At 52.3% G+C, this 18,502-nt stretch overlaps 1 protein-coding gene across 3 annotated transcripts; it reads left to right on the top strand.

The window, feature by feature from the left end:
- Window positions 1–4,955: 4,955 nt before the first annotated feature.
- On the top strand, window positions 4,956–18,469 carry LOC116095640 (chloride channel protein ClC-Ka). 3 transcript variants are annotated; one of them, XM_031376955.1, is made up of 20 exons: window positions 4,956–5,005; window positions 5,613–5,717; window positions 6,309–6,437; window positions 7,036–7,164; window positions 7,832–7,971; window positions 8,320–8,397; window positions 8,479–8,557; window positions 8,997–9,122; window positions 10,580–10,664; window positions 10,757–10,858; window positions 11,435–11,519; window positions 11,794–11,967; window positions 12,532–12,601; window positions 12,753–12,863; window positions 13,533–13,746; window positions 15,062–15,195; window positions 15,957–16,045; window positions 16,179–16,262; window positions 17,739–17,825; window positions 18,138–18,469. In XM_031376955.1, exons 2-20 carry the CDS (start codon window positions 5,618–5,620, stop codon window positions 18,183–18,185), a joined length of 2,064 nt encoding a protein of 687 aa, XP_031232815.1. In that variant the 5' UTR covers window positions 4,956–5,005; window positions 5,613–5,617; the 3' UTR covers window positions 18,186–18,469. The 3 variants fall into 3 exon arrangements, with proteins under 3 accessions (XP_031232815.1, XP_031232817.1, XP_031232816.1); XM_031376957.1 differs by lacking the exons at window positions 4,956–5,005; window positions 7,036–7,164 and adding an exon at window positions 6,752–6,754 and having other exon boundaries at window positions 5,618–5,717; window positions 7,871–7,971; XM_031376956.1 differs by lacking the exons at window positions 4,956–5,005; window positions 7,036–7,164 and having other exon boundaries at window positions 5,618–5,717.
- Window positions 18,470–18,502: the final 33 nt, after the last annotated feature.

Here is an 18,502-nt window from a genome sequence, read left to right as displayed (position 1 = left end):
AAAAAAAAAACAACAAAAAAAAAAAACAAACACAAAAAGACAGAGAGGGACTGAGGGGAAACACCTGACACCAGCATCTCCACGACATGTCCACGCACACTGACACACACACGTTCTCTCACACGCACATATTCACACACAGAAAAGTAAAAGCTGGCTGGTTGCAGACACAGCTCAGGGGCAGAATGGTTTGTCTAAGGCGTGTGAGAACCTAGATCTAGTCTCCAGGGCTGTTCCACTGAAAACAGAAAAAAGAGAAAATCTCCTGATGTTTTTAAGCACTTAAACTTACTCAGAAGGAAACCAATCCCATTCACAAATCAACAAATAATCATTAAAGAAACATCTAGAAAATTGTATTTTTTAAGATACGGAGGCAGATGGGAAGCCAGGCAGTGCACGCCTTTAACCCCAGCACTCCGGAGGTAGTGTTGGGTAGATCCCCAAATTCAAGGCTAGCCTGCTCTACAGAGTAAGTTCCAAGACAGCCATGGCTACACAGAGAATAGAACAATCTCTGAGATGGAAATCAGAAAATATCAGTGGAAGATGCTGAAGAGAAAGCCCTGGAATGGAAAGGCAACCTGTGACCATGGAATGAAAATGTTAATTTGTTAAAATATCCACATTCACAATGTTCTGGAGATTCAATTCAATTTTATATCAAAATACCAATAATCTTCTTCATTGAACAGAAGTGCTTGTCCAGGGATGGAGTCAGTTTGGGATTAAGAGCCCTTACACCTTCTACAGAGTATGTGAGTTTAGTTCCAACATCCACATCAGGAGGGTCACGGCTGCCTGTAACCGAAGCTCTGAGGGATCTGGTGACCGCTTGTGACCTCCAGGGAAACATGCACTCGCATATGTACACACACACACACACACACACACACACACACTTAAAAATAATATTTTCCCCAGTTTTTCAAGACAGGGTTTCTCTGTGTATCCCTGGCCATCCTGGAACTCACTCTGTAGACCAGGCTGGCCTCGAACTCAGAGACTCATCTGCTCTGCCTCCTGAATGCTGGGACTAAAGTGTACCACCAACTGCCTGGCAAAAGTTGGGTTTTTTGTTTGTTTGTTTGTTTGTTTGTTTTGTTTTGTTTTGTTTTGTGTGTTTTGTTTTAAAGAAAGGAATAGGGAAACACTCTGAATGTTTAATGGACCCCCAAACCAAAGGAATCCTGAGCAGGAAATAAAAAGATGGAGGAATTTAAAGCATGATCTCAAAACCACAATAATTAAAGCTGCATGATTCTAGCATAAAAATAACTGTGTGGACCAGTGGGCCAAAAAGAGAACCCAGAAGCGAATCCATGCATCCGTAGCCAGTGCATCCCTGACAAAGGACCTGAGAATGCACACGGCAGAAGAGCCTTGCCAACAATCACTGTCTTCAGTTGCAATTGAGACCCCTGGGGTTGAAGAGGTCGGGAGAGAAGCAGAGGCTTGGCACTCTGTGGCAGGGTCAGAGACCCTGAAGAGAGGTTTGCTGAAGCCTCCTACAGAGACACCTCCACAACAATAGGAAGTCAGCCAAGGACAGTGGCTCGAGCCTACAAGACAAGCAGCGGAGCTGGAGAAGAGGCGCTGCCCAGGGCGAGCCCAGAAGAGCAAGAGTCCAAGACTTCAGATATAGAGGTATGCACACTTCTGGACCTGGGTTTTGTTCAACTTTGTTTGACAGTGTTCTGGTCCTCATGTAATAAGAAGCATGTAGCTTATTTGTGATTTTACAGGAGCCCGTGGCTATTTTATAGAGGCTAAACTTTTGGAAAGTATTTGAATTTTTTTTTTTTTTAAAGACTATGGGATTTTTGAAGTTATACTGTATTTTATATTGGGATATCAGCATGGGATCCTGGGGATAAACAAGAGAGAAAAGTTTATCATTTAATAGCGATGTATCATGTGTTCAGTTGACAAAAGGTCAACTGCAGTGGTTAGGGTTTTTTTTTTGTTTGTTTGTGTTTGGTTTCTCAAGACAAGGTTTCCCTGTGTAACAGCCCTGGCTGTCTGGGAACTCCAGCCTCGAACTCATAGAGATCCAGCACCGGACCCTGCTACAACTGACCTGGTCCCACTCCTTGTTCATCCCATTACATGCCCCATTACAAAGCCCATGGCTGAGTGGCCCATCGCATTGAGTGGGAGGGCTGGAGAGCCCAGTGGTCAGGTTGGAGCTGTCTGTTGAAGAGGAGCTGTGTGTGGCTGACCTCGCTGTACCTGAGTTGAGGGTGGGTAGATAGACCACAGATCAAATCTTGCGGGCATGAAGCTTGGTCCTTCGGGGACAGGTTAGTTTTTATCAAGTTGATACAAACTAGGCTTAACTGGGAAGAGGGAAGTTCAATTGAAAAAATGCCCTAATCTGGTAGGCCTGTGTGTGTTTTTCTTGATTAACAATTGTTGTGAGTGCCCAGGCCACAATAGGCAGTGCCACCCATGGGCAGGTGGCTCTGAGGGCTTTGTTTTGATCTGTTTCTGGATTTTGGTTTGGTTTGGTTTGGTTTTTCGAAACAGGGTTTCTCTGTGTAGCCCTGGCTGTCCTGGAACTCACTCTGTAGACCAACTAGGCTGGCCTCGAACTCAGAAATCCGCCTGCCTCTGCCTCCCAAGTGCTGGGATTAAAGGCGTGTGCCACCACTGCCAGGCTTGTTTCTGCTTTTTTAAGTGAGTTGAGCAAGCTGGAAGAGTAACCCAGTAAGCCGCATCTCTCCAGAGCTTCCTCCTTGGTTCCTGCCTCCAGGGTCCTGCCATGACTTCCATTCACACCTGGACTGAGATTGGGCCATACAAGCTAAGTTAACCCTTTCTTCCCCGTGTTGCTTTTGAGTGGTATTTTATCATAGCAATAGAAAATATCTAAGCCACTGGGCAGCTTCGCATGCACCTGCACTCCCAGCTACAAAAGAGCTGAGATAGATGACTACTTCAGCCCAGGAGTGTGAGTCCAGCCAGGTCTGCAACTGCCCGGGCTCCTGGGTGCCAGGTATCTGTCCCTCCCCTCACTTTTTGTTCATTGATTCCAGAACCTGCTTCTGCACCTTTCGGACCCTGTGGAGCCTTCGTTTATGACCTCACTTTCTACAGGCTCCTCCCACCCTCCCATCATGCTCGGCAAAGCTCCTGTCCTGTCCTGAGGACGCCCCTGAGTGGACATTCATCTTCTTTCTCTTCAATGTCAGTGTGACCTAGGGGACATGACTGCACAGTACTCTAGGCTTCATAGACATTGTGCACTTAGGCTACCAGCAATTGGTCTACTTTTAAATGCTATCTAGTTATTTGTGTGTATATGTGTGCATATGTGCGCATGTACCTGGGCACACATCTTAGAGGGCAACCTGCAGGAGTTAGCTCTTTCCTTACTTGTTGAGTCATCTTGCTGGCCCAAGCAATTAATATTATTAATTTTTACAAATTATATTCTATGTGTATGTGTGTGTGTGTGTGTGTGTGTGTGTGTGTGTGAATAGGATCCCCTGAACCTGGACGTACAGGAGGTCGGAACCCACCTGACAGGGACCCATGTGTGTGTGGTGGGGCAGAGGGCTCAGAGAGCAGGAAAGGGGGTCAGACCTGGAGCTGGCTTACAGGTGGTTGTAGAAACTGAATGTGGGTCTTCTTCTTCTTCTTCTTCTTCTTCTTCTTCTTCTTCTTCTTCTTCTTCTTCTTCTTCTTCTTCTTCTTCTTCTTCTTCAAAAGATTTATTTATTATTACACATAAGTACAGGGTAGCTGTCTTCAGACACACCAGAAGAGGGCATCAAATTTCATTATGGATGGTTGTGAGCCACCATGTGGTTGCTGGGATTTGAACTCATGACCTTCAGAAGAGCAGTCAGTGCTCTTACCTGCTGAGCCATCGCTCCAGCCCATGGGTCTTCTGTATGAGCAACAAAGCCTTGTAGCCACCAAGCCACTCCCCGGCTCTCCCCCCCACCCCGCCACCGAGCCACACCCCGGCTCCCCCGACCCCACAGTTTATTTTAAAAACTCTTTCTGTTGGTGGGTACGGTGCCCACACCTATAATCCCAGTGCTTAGGAAGCTAGGCAGGTGGATTTGGAGTCTGAAGCCAGATGGGGTTACAGAGTGAGACCCTGTCTCAAAAGGTAAAGGTTGGCAATAGAGCTAAAGCAGACAGACATCCTTACCTAGCTGCATAAGGCCTCGCATTCTTTAGTCAACTCCCAAGGTCTCTCACTAACCCCCTAATAAAGAGATGATGATGATGATGATGATGATGATGATGATGATGATGATGATGATGATGATGATGACGATGATGATGATGATAGTAAACAACGTCTTAGCTTACTTTTTTGTTTCTTGAGATACATCTGCAGCTCTGGGCTTCAAGCATGCTCCTTCCCCAGCCTCCCAAGAGGAGACATCGCAGGTGCATGTCAGTGTGCCAGATGGCTTCTGTGACCTTGGACGGGAAGCCCCACAGTTCTAGTGTCATTTCTTTCCAACAGAGCAACTGGGTTTTGGAAGTTCTGAGTTGTTTTGGGAAGTGCCTAGCTCCAAGCAATGGGTGTCCGTGGAGGCTCCCCTCCGCACCCCTTCGTGGGCAGCCTCTTCTGCATCTCTTTGCGAGAGACCTGAGGCTCAGTTATATAGCGGAGGAGGTCTCCTCACTGTCCTTTGTGTTCCCCAGCTCCTGCTCCCAGACCTGGGCCCCAGGAACCCCAGAGTCCTGCGACACAGATGGGGACCCTCTGCCCAGCTCTCACATCCAAGATACCCCTGTACCCCTCCTCACCTCTCAGACGCCGAGTCCTTCGTGCTCTGTTGGCTGGGGTAGTTCTGGTTGGTTTGTCTGGAACATTCTTAGTGGTCACGGTAAACTCGAGCCTGGGAGGGGGAGGGGAGGGTGTTGATTGGTGGAATGCACACCTGTCCTGGTGCACAGGCAGTGTTCCCGCTGTGAACAAAGAGCCTGTGTTAGAGGAGCGCCAGCCGGGCAGGACCTCTGCAGTGTGGACTAGGAGGTAAGGAGCTGGGCAAGGCACTGACTTGAACTTGGGTGGGGCCTGCCAGGATCAGGGTAGGCAGGGAGGATGAAGATAGGAGCAGTGACTGAAGTTCATCATCCCTCAAGGACCTCCTTCTGGGTCTGCAGGCTTCCTGCTTTCTGTGGAAACTGAGCTGAGGAACACGGGGTACTGAGGGGTGGGTACTGGGCATTATCACTGTCCGTGGAGACCAAGCGACAGGGTCATCCCTAAGCAAAATGAGTGCCCCAAGCAGCCTAGAGTCCCAGGAGTGTGCAGCAGGCAGCCCCAGCACGGAAGAGCTTCTGAAAGGGATTAGGATCTTACCCTCATCCCATCTGCTTCCGGACACAGATGAGATTTAGAAGTTCCACTCCACACATGCAGTGCAACAGGCACATCCTAGGTATCAGAGCCTTTGTAGAGAGAGCACACAGAGACCGGTGAGCCCTCCAGATAACGCCCTACACACCAGCCACCCACACCCACCCAACGACATAAGGCTCCGTTTTCAGTTGGGAAGGTGGAGTATTGGAAGAACCCAGAAGCAGGACATAGGCACAGAGAGACTGTCACCAAGCCGTTTGTTGACCTGTTATCCCAGGACGGATGGAAGAGCTGGTAGGGCTGCGTGAGGGCTCTGCTGGGAAGCCAGTGACTCTGCAAGAGCTATGGGGTCCATGCCCACGCATCCGCCGAGGCATCAGAGGTGAGAGCTAGACCCATTTTCCCTCCACCTCGTCTCCTCCTTATCCATGAAGTCCCCTTAGGACATCAGTGAGCCTAGACCCTAAGACCACTCTGTTCATGTCTGTCTGCTTCCTTGGAACCCGACCTTATTGCTGGCAGAGAGAGCAGGGACCCCAGAAAGTGGCAGAGCACAGGCCCAAGTGCTAATGCCTACAGCCAGAAAGGGCAGCTCCTAGGTTGGGCTGGCAGCCAGCAGCCAAGGGGATAGCTGGGGGCCTGAAGTGCAGATGGCCCGTAGGCCCTGGGGGTGACAGGGTCCCATGCTTCCCTTCATGGTTTCTAAGCCTCAGATTCTAGTGAGAGATCAGTAAGTACCAGCCTTCTCACCCTCCTCTGCCACATTGACCCACCTTCTGTAAGGCTCCAGTGTGACCTGAAGTGGGGGACACCTACCTGGAACCCACTTTTACTTTCTACAAATCCTGCTCAGCCCCTTCTATGAGCCAGAGCCCCTCCTTATCACCCCAGACTCCAGCTCTAGGCCCCTAGCCTGCTGTGGCTACCTGAGCAGCCCCCAGGGAAGGAGCTGTGACCCCAGTGTCGTGTCCAGGGGGTCTAGAGTGGCTAAAAGAGCGGCTGTTCCGTGTGCGTGAGGACTGGTACTTCCTGGTGGCTCTCGGGGTGCTCATGGCTTTGATCAGTTATGCCATGAACTTCGCTATCGGGAGAGTGGTCAGAGGTAAGGCCTCCCCGGCTCGCACATCGCTCGAGGCAATGGAATTCCTATACACGCTTGGGATTCCTATACACGCTTGGGATGCCAGCTGACTGCCATGGGCAGTGGGATGGGCGGGGCTGTGGGGAGCCAGGCTTGGAGCTGGTGCTGGCTTGTATCTTACCAGCTTTATGACCCTGGCAAGGTTCCTTCCCCTCTCTGGACCTCAGTCATCCCATCTGCACAATGGGAGAGATCCCATAGGCCTCTGGGAAGCTTTACTAATGGCTGCTGCCCCATCCCTGTCTTTCTCCTCTCCCTCCATGCTGCCCACTCAGGGGGTGCTCACTTCCTCTGGACACTCCACTGCCTCACTAGGCCCCCCTTTGGTCTTTCAGGGTTCCGGGGTTAGGGAGTTTGGGGAGGTGTCACCACTGGCTACTGGACAGATGGGAAACTGAGGCTCTGTCAAGTCACTGAGCTACAAAGTACAAAGCTAGGAACCGGGTCATCCTCCTCTCAGGGTGTGGCCTGGGCCCTTTCCTAGTCTGTAAGTGGGCACCATAGTGTCTGGCCCCAGGGCTGAGGCTCTGGGTGGCTCCTGACTGCTGGACATCTCCAGCACACAAGTGGCTGTACAGGGAGGTTGGGGATGGCCACCTGCTCCGGTACCTCTCCTGGACTGTGTATCCCGTGGCTCTTCTGTCCTTCTCCTCCGGCTTCTCACAGAGCATCACGCCCTTCTCTGGAGGTGAGTCATGGTCACCTGGTCTTTGTCGGACCTGCCTTGTCCTGCAGTCCCCATGGATCCAAATCTTTCCACATCCTGTGGGGCTCTCAGGAGGGCGGGGGCAGGGAAGAGTGACCTGAGAAGGGAAGCAGGCTTGGAAAGGACAAGCCATTTACCCAAAGTCACAAAGGGAGAGGGACAACAGGGGACTTACCCAGACTCCTCTGGGTTAGTAAAAGAGATTGGTGGCTGGTCACCTGCAAGAGCACACCTCATAATGTCAGGACTAGGCTGAGGGAAACAGTGGCTCCCAGGCCCAAAGGCAGCCTTGAGCCGCAGCCCAGGAGGATCTCCCAGGCATCTCTGGTTGTGGCCTGATAATCCCACCCTGCTGCCGCTGCCTTCAAGCCCCCCCACCCCGCCAGAACCTCAGCTCTCTCCTGGCAGCTGAAGTTATGAAATCTTCCTCTCGGGGTGTGTGAGGTTCAGAGGGTGGTGCCAGAGACAGCAGTGTGTTCAGTCTGTGCTGGGCACGTAGAGGCGGGAGACTGATTGCCAGTTCCAGGCTAGTCTGGGCCCATACAGTGAGACCTGAGAGAGAGAGAGAGAGAGAGAGAGAGAGAGAGAGAGAGAGAGAGAGAGAGAGAGAGAGAGAGGATAGGAGAGTAATCACATTGTCTTTGCCCAGGGTCTGGACTCCCAGAGCTGAAGACCATGCTGTCTGGAGTGGTCCTGGAGGACTACCTAGACATCAAGAACTTCGGGGCCAAGGTGGTGGGCCTCTCCTGCACCCTGGCAACAGGCAGTACCATCTTCCTAGGCAAAGTGGTATGAACAGAGCAGGTCCACCGGCCTTCCTCCCTGTGTCTCCATGCCTCTAGTCGCACAGCTAAGTCTCCAAGTGTGACAAGACGCATCTCAGAAGAGCCCTGGGGGTTGGGGTTGGCCTAAGACAATGTAAATGGGGATGACCTTGTCTTTGGGCCCATCTTGTGGCTCTCTTTACCCTGGGCCTTAAGGAGGGAGTGGAGGAAGGAGAGGAGGAAGAGGAGGAAGAGGCGGAGGGAGAGAAGGAAGAGGAGGAAGAGGAGGAGTGGGAGAAGGAGGAATGGGGGGGAAGGACTCATATTCCCCAGGGCACTGACCCTTGGCCTGCATCATGCCTCTCCCCATCAGGGTCCCTTCGTGCACCTGAGCGTGATGATCTCTGCTTATCTGGGCCGAGTGCGCGCCAAGACCATTGGGGATACTGAGGTAAGGGTGACAAGAAAGAGCCCCTTTGAGACTAGAAGGGGAGGCGAGCTAGTTCCGAACCCAGGGTTCTGTTTTCCCCAGAACAAGGCTAAGGAAATTGAAATGCTCTCGGCTGCGGCGGCAGTGGGCGTGGCCACAGTCTTCGCCGCCCCCTTCAGCGGTGAGAACTCTGTCCTCTCATCACTTCATCTCTGTCATGCCGCCTTGTAGCTCACATGGTCCTGTCCTCCCCAGCTTGATCAAGCCCCCACCCCACCCCTACTGGTTCCTTATCCTGGCAGGAGAACTTTCAATCCTTCCACGCGCCCAGCCATCCCAGGGTGGTTAGAGGTGGTTAGAGTGGGCTGTCCGATCGCTGTAGACATCCCTTGAATTCATGTGGGTCTGAGCCTGCTTTCCTGGGCTGGAAAAAATGGAGATCCTCACAGTCCTACCCAGTAGGTGGGGATGGAGACATGCCGACCTTGGCTTGAGTCAAGGACAAAGGCAGTAGGGGCTCCAGCTGTCCAGGCAGCAAGCAGCGGGTGAAGGAGGATGTGACCCCCGCCCCCATCCTACAGCTAAGGAAAAGGGCTCCTCCTGAGACTTGTGTCCCCTAGGTGTCCTGTTCAGCATTGAGGTCATGTCCTCTCACTTCTCCGTCTGGAATTACTGGAGGGGCTTCTTCGCTGCCACCTGCGGAGCCTTCATGTTCCGTCTCCTGGCCGTCTTCAACAGTGAACAGGGTGAGCACCATGTTAGGACCTAGTCTGCACCTTCCCTCTTCTGGGACTCCGTCTCCTCCTTCCTTCCCCTCTCCAGTCACCTCTTCTCTTCCTTCCTTCCCTCTTTTCCTCCTCCCCCACCTTGGTTTCTGGAGCATCTAGCCAGAAAGTCCAGCTCTGGGTCTGAATACATACCTGTGTGTGTGTGTGTGTGTGTGTGTGTGTGTTTGTGTGTGTGTGTGTGTGCACACCCATGTGTGTGTGAATCAGTTGGTTTATGTCTTTGAGTGACACTGGAGGGATGTTCTCAGTCTGTGTGCACCTTGGTCACCACAGCGTCACAGAGAAGGTTAAACAAACTCCAGAAAACACGGGCTTGGGGACAGTTCTGTTTCTGAGGTCAGGACTTCCAAGTGGGAGCATCGTCAAGCCCAGCATGGAACTTTCCTATAGGAATCTTCATTGCTATGACCGTCACTCCAATCCCCCATTCCTCAATCATGAGGGCCTGGGGTGCTGAGCTATCTCTGAACCAGTGTGTAGATGCCACCAGGACTAGCTAAAGCATCCAGGATAAGAGATGAGCCCTATGCCTGGGAACAGAATGCATGCAGCAGTCAAGGCTGGAGATAATGAAAATCTCCTCTGGGTACAATGCTGTGTGACACGATCGGACACCTCTAGGATCTCCACTTGGCCTTTGAGAGGGACACTACAAGTGACACCTTTGACCGTAACATGTCTCCTCTCCTGTCCCTGAACAAATGTTCCTCCCAAGCACAGTGGATAAATCCCGTTAGACCCTGGTCAGTTCTTGATCTGCATTTGTATTTGTTGCCAGAGCAGCATGCGGTCCTAAGGTGTGCTCTGCAGCATGCAGTCCTAAGGTATGCCCAGCTGCATGCGGTCCTAAGGTGTGCCCAGCTGCATGCGGTCCTAAGGTGTGCTCTGCAGCATGCAGTGTGCTCAGCAGCATGCAGTCCTAAGGTGTGCCCAGCTGCATGCGGTCCTAAGGTGTGCTCTGTGCCCAAACACTCACCCCTCCTCAAGAGGAAATGACACGGCAGACACAGAAGTGGATTAATGAATTTACTTATATTTGGTCAAAACTGGAAGGGCCACAAACTTGGGGAGAAGCTGAGACGAGAGGACACATGCAGATGTAGAGAATCTGCTGGCACGTCAGAGTTCCTGCCCGACGTGGAGTTTTCTTGGGGAAGTCTTAGTTGCTAGCGCCTAAGGATCTAGTTGCTCTCTCCTTATCATCTACGTAGATCGAAGGGAGCTACCCGTGCTGGGCTGAGAGAAAGGATCTAAAGGTGGAAAGAGCTACAACTGGCTGAATGGCAGGCCCAGGTTCAGAACCAGAGCCATCTGATCTCAGGGAAGGGTGCTACCTCCCTGGGACAGATGATTCAAAAAGATGCTATGGGTGGGGAGGAGTGTGACATCTGATCCCGCCTTCCACTCTCCCCCAGAGACCATCACCTCCATCTACAAGACCAGATTCCGAGTGGATGTGCCCTTTGACCTGCCTGAAATCTTCTTCTTTGTGGCTCTGGGGTGAGTGGGGTCTCAGGCCCTGATAGCCCAACTGGGCTCCTCCGGGCATGAACTGGGGGTAGCTCGGGTTTCACCCTCACCACCACCTCCAGGTTCATCTGCGGGATCCTGAGCTGCGCATACCTGTTCTGTCAGCGAACCTTTCTCCGCTTCATCAAGACTAATCGGTACACCTCCAAACTGCTGGCTACAAGGTAGGTGAAGGCCGGCAGGGCGCACCCACTCCTAACCTTTCTTAGCAAGCCCCACCCCTGAGTTAGTATCTTACCCACAGTTCCTTTAGGTACCTTCTATGTAGCATCTCACGGTATACATTTCCTCACTCATACCCACCCCCCTCACCCCGCCAAGTCCCACATCTCCTGACCCACTTACTGGAAACCAAGCCCATTGTGGATTCCTTCTCAGCATTCACCGTCTCCTCTCTCTGAGCTTCCTCTCCCCCTGATCTTGGGGTTCTTCTTCCTCCCTCCTGGCCTAGCAAGGCCAATCCCCACCCTGGCCTAGCTGGTCTGTCCTCACTTTCCCCCTCTGTCCCAAACTCTCTCTCAGCCTTCCCCTTGCCATACCCGTCCTCCTGAGCTCCCCCACCTTCCTCTCTGGAGGGGGTCTGTCAGTTTCTCTGCCCTTGCCCACCTCTGTCTGTAGTTCTTTCCTCATTGTGACCCCTGGGGTTGTGGGCTCACCTTTGCTAGGGAGCTGTCACATCTCCCTACACTGTGGGGGGAGGAGATGAGGCTAACAAGAGAGACCTCCCTTTTCTCCCACAGCAAGCCATCTTACGCAGCTCTGGTAGCACTGGTCCTGGCCTCCGTCACCTATCCCCCTGGTGTGGGCCGTTTCATGGCTTCCCGGGTAAGGAGCTCTGAGCTACTGGGATGATGGGCGGTGAGCCTCATTGACTGTCTCCTCTGTGTAGGTGGAGTCTCATTCTTCTCTGCCCCCCCCCCCCCCCCGCCAGACTCTCCTGGGGAGAGCCCTAGTGGTCCCTTTTCAGATGATGAGGTTGTATTTCAGCAATGGTGGGGCTATTCTCAGGGTCCTCAGCTGGGAAGAGATAGAAGAGTTGAAGCTCAGGTGGACGGGAGACAGTTGGGGACCCACTGACCTGCCACTGCCTCTGCCCCAGCTGTCTATGGCAGAACACTTGCACTCTCTGTTTGACAACAACTCATGGGCGTTGATGACTCGGAACTCGTCCCCACCCTGGCCTGCTGAGCCCGACCCCCAGAACCTGTGGTTTGAATGGTACCACCCACGGTTCACCATCTTTGGGACACTAGCCTTCTTCCTGGTCATGAAGGTAGGTCCCTTCTGTAGATCTGGGGTAGGACAGGCCTGCCTCTATGAACAGACACTGGGACGTTTCTACCTCCCACCTGAGCCTGGACCACTACACTCCCAGAGAAGTCACATTCACTTCTCTGGCCTCTGACAGGAGGTTCCCTTAGGGCTCAACGATCTGTCTGTCTAACCTAATCAGTAAACTCCAGGTCAGTGAGAGACTCTTGTCTCAAAGGAAGTGGACAGGCATTCTAAGCATAACACCGGAGCATGTCCCATGTCCTCTGACCTACACACACACACACACACACACTAAAAATGAAGCCATAGGGGTAGTTACTCTTTCTACCCAAAGAACGTGCTAAGGGCAGAAAAAGAATGACCCAGCACACAGTGTGCACTTTAGTAGGGTTTGATTGCTTCCCTGTTTGATGTCATCTGTAATTCCAGTCCGTACTGCAGGCCCAGCAGGGCATCCTTTTCTCTGCCCCACCCACCCCAGGCCCAGCAGGGCATCTCTGTCTCCCCCACTCCCCTTCTCACAGCCTCTGCCCTCTGGTCCCCTCTCCCACTCCCCGCGCAGTTCTGGATGCTGATTCTGGCCACCACGATCCCTATGCCTGCTGGGTACTTCATGCCTATATTCATCATTGGTGAGTCTGGATCCCAGAGGTTCAAGGGCAGGGTATAACCCCGATTCCCTCACACCACCTGTCTCCCAGGGGTTCCTGAGAATGAGGCAGGGTTCGAGAGCCTTGGGGGTCAGGTCAGCCTGACTGCCCCTTCACTCTGAGTTTGTGACAGGAGCTGCCATTGGGCGCCTCTTGGGAGAGGCTCTGTCTGTCGCCTTCCCAGAGGGCATTGTGGCTGGCGGAGAGGTCAACCCCATCATGCCTGGGGGATATGCTCTGGCAGGTGAGTGAACCTGGGCCCATCAGGTGGGAAGATCCCATGGGCTAGAATATAATTGAAGGGGCAGATGCTTGTGTATGGCTTGGACTGAATTGTACTGTGTGCCTCCCAACTCCTAGAGCCCCGCCCACTCCCAAAGCTTCGTCATCCTCGGGACCTCCCAGCTCTCTCTCTCTCTCTCCCTCCTCCCTTCTCCCTCTCCCTCTCCCTCTTTCTCCCCCTCCCTCCCTCCCTCCTCCCTCCCCCCTGTCTCCCCCCTCCCCTTCTCCTTCCCCATCCCTTTTCCCCCTCCACCTTCTCTCCCCTTCCCCTCCCCCTCTGATTTCTCTGTGTAGCCCTAGCTGTTCTGGAAGTCGTTCTGTAAACCAGCCTCATTGAACTCTGAGATCTGCCTGCCTCTGTCTCCTGAGTGCTGGGATTAAAGGCCTGCGCCACCTCCGCCCAGCTCCCAGCTCTTTCTCCCTGTCCCAGCTCTTTCTTAGCTCTGTCTATTTCCCATCTCCCACCCCCTCTGTATCTATTTTCTCTTGCCATGCCTGGGCACTTTAGCAGTTTCCAGTATGTGCCCTCTGGACATTTCTGACCCTAGCCACGGTCATGCCATACTCGCCTTGCCCTGTGGGTGAGTCTGGCCTCTGGATGGAGTCACCCGATGTGGTTCTGTCCCTGCAGGTGCTGCTGCCTTCTCGGGGGCAGTGACTCACACCATCTCCACAGCGCTGCTGGCCTTTGAGCTAACCGGCCAGATTGTTCACGCACTGCCTGTGCTGATGGCCGTGCTGGCAGCCAATGTCATCTCTCAAAACTGTCAGCCCTCTTTCTACGATGGCACCATCATGGCCAAGAAACTGCCATACCTGCCGTGGATCCGTGGCAGACAGATTGGGTGAGCCCGGGACTGAGGAATGGGGTGTCTAGGGTGGTGTGGAAGTGAAGGCACACCCCTACTCCCATCCCCCAACACCACTGCCATTGCTCTCAGCCCACTATCTGGCCCTCGACCTCCCCAGAGCCTGGGGGCTAGGAGAGAAAGTCAGAGCTTGGACAAGTCTTACTTTAGGTCACATGGAGGTTGAGCATCAGCTAGGAGAGGCCTTTCCCCTCCCTCACTTGCTCTGCTGGCCTAGCGAGGTAGTCAGGAGCTGGGATGCAGATGGGGTCAGAGGTCCTTCCTCAACCCGAACAAACACATCCAGCAGTTTCTCTTCCCAAAGCAGCCGTGACTGAGGCTCAAGATCCTGTGTCTCGGTCCAGCGCTATCCTGCTCCAAACCCGTTACCTTGCTGTCAAATGGGAGCGACTTTTCTCATGCTCTCAAACCTTCTATAAAATTCTCTCAGGCATGAGAATAAAACCAAAACTAAAAGAAAAAAAATGGTTTTAAAGGGCAGAATTCTGTGAGGTGATCCAGCCCACTCCCCCGAAGCTGGTATTGGAGAGCTGGGGGCACAGAATATGCCCACTAGTGAATCTAGTCTCTACGTTCCTTCCCATCGCAGGGTCCTAAGCATTACTTATTCCTTCAGTCCCCCTTGTCTTGCATTTAGAAACTAAAAAATATTTGTTACTTTTCTCCTTGGTACAATAAAACATCCAACAACAAAAGCAACTTGAGAGGGGGCTGGAGAGATGGCTCAGCGGTTAAGAGCACTGACTGCTCTTCCAGAGGTCCTGAGTTCAAATCCCAGCAACCACATGGTGGCTCACAACCATCCGTGATGGGGATCCGATGTCCTCTTCTGGTGTGTCTGAAGACAGCTACAGTGTCCTCATAATAAATAAATAAATCTTAAAAAAAAAAATAAAACCACCCAACAAAAGCAACTTGAGGAACGTTGGGGAGGTTTATTCTGCCTCACAGTCTGAGGTTGCACCGTCTATCATGGTGGCAGAAATTCGAGGCAGCCGGTTCTGTTGCATCCACCAAGCAGAGAAAGATATAAATGCCAGTGCCCACCTCGCTTACTCTTTAGCATTGAGGACAAAGCTCATAGGTTGACACTGCCCACACTTAGGTCTTTCTCCCTGAACTGACACAGCCTAGAAACCATTCTGCTGAGGGATCGTTCTATACCTGTTAAACTGAAGGTAAATGTTAAACCATCAACTATCACACATGGTTGTGCGCTCCTAGCAGGTTCCCTGTCTTGTTCTGAGGGCTAGCACTTCCACCCCTGCTACATGCTTTACTCTGCCCACAGCTCCTACCCTGTAACGGTGGAACACTTCATGAACTGTAACCTCACCACACTGGCCAAGGACATGCCCCTGGAGGAGGTGGTCAAAGTGGTGACCTCCACCGATGTGTCTCAGTATCCCCTGGTGGAGACCCGAGGTACTCGGCTGGGGTGGGAATGGCGGGTGCTGCGTGGAAGGCTGGGTGGGGATTCCCTCTAAGTGTCAGGGCAGCAAGGTGTTGGATGTGCTTCTGAATCCAGACTCTGCTGTGTGACCTGGGGCAAGCCCCTTAGCTTCTCTGTGCTTTGGTTTATTGTGAATGAAACGGGCCTAAGACGGAGCTAACGTCTGGGTATTTGGAGACGCGAAGGCATTGTAAAACAGCCTGAGAATGCATGCGTCATGGGGTTCTGGTCAAGGGTGACACAGCCATACACAGCTGCCAAATATCCATGTCTAAACTGAGTTCCAACAGGCAGGACATTTAGCCGCTGCGTCTCTCAGCCTGCATTTCCTCATCTGTAAACTGGGTGAAAGGTGTCCCAGGAGACTGAAAAGTCTGTAAATTTCCTCTGACACTTAAGAACACCCAGCATGAGGCTGGAGAAAGCACCCACTGGTTAAGATCCCGGTTGTTCTTTCACAGGACATGGCCTTAGTTCCGAGCACTCTCTTGGCCACTTACAACCAACCATTCTTAACTCTAGTTCAGGGGACTCTGGTGCCCTCTTCTGGCCTCTGTGGGCACTGCACACAATACAAATAGTGCGCATATGCAGGCAAAATATTCATATACATAAAATAGAAATAATAATCAAATCTTTAAAAAGAAACACCCAGCATGTTCGTGGCACATAGTAGGGGCTCAGATAATGTGACTTCCATTTCTATAACAAGTCCTTCCTCTGCACTTCCTAGAGTCTCAGACCCTGGTGGGCATTGTGGAAAGGACCCACTTGGTGCAAGCTCTCCAGACCCAGCCAGCTTCCTGGGCTCCGGGCCAAGAGGTGGGCTCCCCTGCCAGGTGTGGAGACAGAGTTGGGGTATGAGCAGGGCTCTGAAGGGAGAGAGGAGTTCTGAGGTCAAAAGCCTGGGAACTGCAGGCTGGCTTAGGCCCCATTGTCTTTCTCCCATTCTCAGCGATTTCTCCAGGACATCTTGGCTGGTGGCTGCCCCACACAGCCAGTGACCCTGCAGCTGTCCCCAGAGACCTCAATATATCAGGTAAGGGAGAAAAAGTGTGGAGAGAGAGGACCTGACAGGGAACTCAGGCTCCATATCCTCTCTCTGTGAAGTGTTGTGTATACACACATATACACCACACACACACACACACACACAACACATATACACACACATCACACACAATATACATACATATATCACATACATACATGCAAACACCCACACCACACACACACCACATATATGCATACATACAACCCACACACATATACACACATACAACACACATAGTATACACACATACACATATACCACATTTACAACACATATATACATATACAACACACTACACACACACATACAACCCACACACATACAACTCACACACATACACACACACAACACACACACATACACAACACATATACACACATACAACACCCATATATATACATGCAACACACACACACACACACACATTCATCTGCAGACGTGCCCAGCAGCCGCAGCCTGGATCACCACTAGGGTTCCTGGGGCAATGCAGAGGAGATAGGGACCCAAGAGAGCTTGGGAAACACGTGCTTTGGTGAGAAACATGAGCTCATTAGTTAGAAGCATCCCACGGAGCTGGAGAAATGGCTTAGCTTTAGAAACACTGGCTGTTCTTCCAGAGTGTCAAGTTCGATTCTCAACAAGCACATGATAGCTCCAGTCCCAGGGGACTCAGCACCCTCTTCTGGCCCCTAGAGGCACTTCATGCATGTGGTACACAGTCATGCTTGCAGGCAAAACACTCAGGCACTTGAAAAAAAAATCCTGGGCATGGCGGCAAATGCCTTTAATCCCAACACACGAGGGAGGCAGAGGCAGGAAAATCTGTGTGAGTTCGAGACCAGCCTAGTCTACATAGTGAGTCCCAGGACAGCCAGGGCTACATAGAGAGACCCTGTCTAAAAAAACTAAACAAACAAACAAACAACTTTTTTTTTTTTTTTTTTTGGTTTTTCGAGACAGGGTTTCTCTGTATAGCTCTGGCTGTCCTGGAACTCACTCTGTAGACCAGGCTGGCCTCGAACTCAGAAATCCACCTGCCTCTGCCTCCCAAGTGCTGGGATTAAAGGCCACCACCGCCCATCAACAAAAAACTTTTAAAGAAGGTTTTTAGCATCACACAGGGACCCCAATTGATCCCCTTTTCCCCCACTCCTGTGTGAAAACTGCTAGGTTACCCAGCCTCTCAGAGCAGGCACTTGGGGTGGGGGTGACAGATACAGCCTAGGAACCTGGCTATGGCCCCAAACTTTCTGCCAGGACCTGATGTCCTTGAGGCCAGGTAACCTGGACCAAAGGAGTCCTTATGCCTGAGGCCTTGTTTTTTATGTGGAGTCTGGCTCCCCCTAGTGGCCACACTAGACACTGACGGCTGGACTCGACTCTTCCACTCACCCGGCCAGAAGGGTGTGTGGGCAGAGAGGCGGTCCCTGACCCCACCATTTCCTGTCAATCCCCCTGCAGGCACACAGCCTCTTTGAGCTGCTGACCCTTCAGGGGCTGTTCGTGACATCACGGGGCAGAGCTGTGGGCTCCGTGTCCTGGGTGGAGGTACTGGGGTCTTGAGGGTGGACAAAGCAGGCGGGGGTGGGGCATGAGGGGGTGGGGTGGGGGCGCCAACGTTCCCCTTTCAAAGCTACGCGGGACTCTGATGTACTTGGAATAAAGTGGCCACTGAGCCTGGGACATCAGTTACCAGCCTGCCACCTTCTGGGTTCAGAGTCCTTTATCTATGCCATGGGATAGGCGCCAGCCGTGAATCTACAGACTCGATCATTATGGGGGTGCGCTCGATAGCGGCCAGAGATGTCTCCATCCCCCCAACTCTCCCTCCCCCCTCCATCCTTTTTTTCTCTGTTGTAGCTGAAGAAAGCCATTTCCACCTTGATCAACCCACCAGCCCCCAAGTGAGCCAGTGTGGAGGTCGGAACCAGAATCCAGCTAAGGGATCCAGAGGCTGCACAGAGCCCCGCCCCTCTTCCCTCCCTACCGGCACCCCTCCAGCCCAGCTCAGCTCCTCAGTGCATCAGCCAGCACCACCCAGCTGAACAGGGCTCCATATTGATCTTGGCACAGTCTTAGAGGACATCTCTGGTCTGGAAGGGACACATCTCACCCTTGTGGAATACCTCCTGGGATTATCTATTCACAACCAGTAGCTCCTGAAAAAGTAAAGCTAAAGCTTGATTCCCAGAGCCAGTGTTTGCCCTCCCTCGAGAGCTCGCCTT

The sequence above is a fragment of the Mastomys coucha genome, unplaced genomic scaffold (genome assembly GCF_008632895.1).
Source record: "Mastomys coucha isolate ucsf_1 unplaced genomic scaffold, UCSF_Mcou_1 pScaffold18, whole genome shotgun sequence".
Taxonomy (NCBI): domain Eukaryota; kingdom Metazoa; phylum Chordata; class Mammalia; order Rodentia; family Muridae; genus Mastomys; species Mastomys coucha.
The sequence above is the reverse complement of the archived record's forward strand: the minus strand, read 5'-3'. Positions and strand labels throughout refer to the sequence as shown.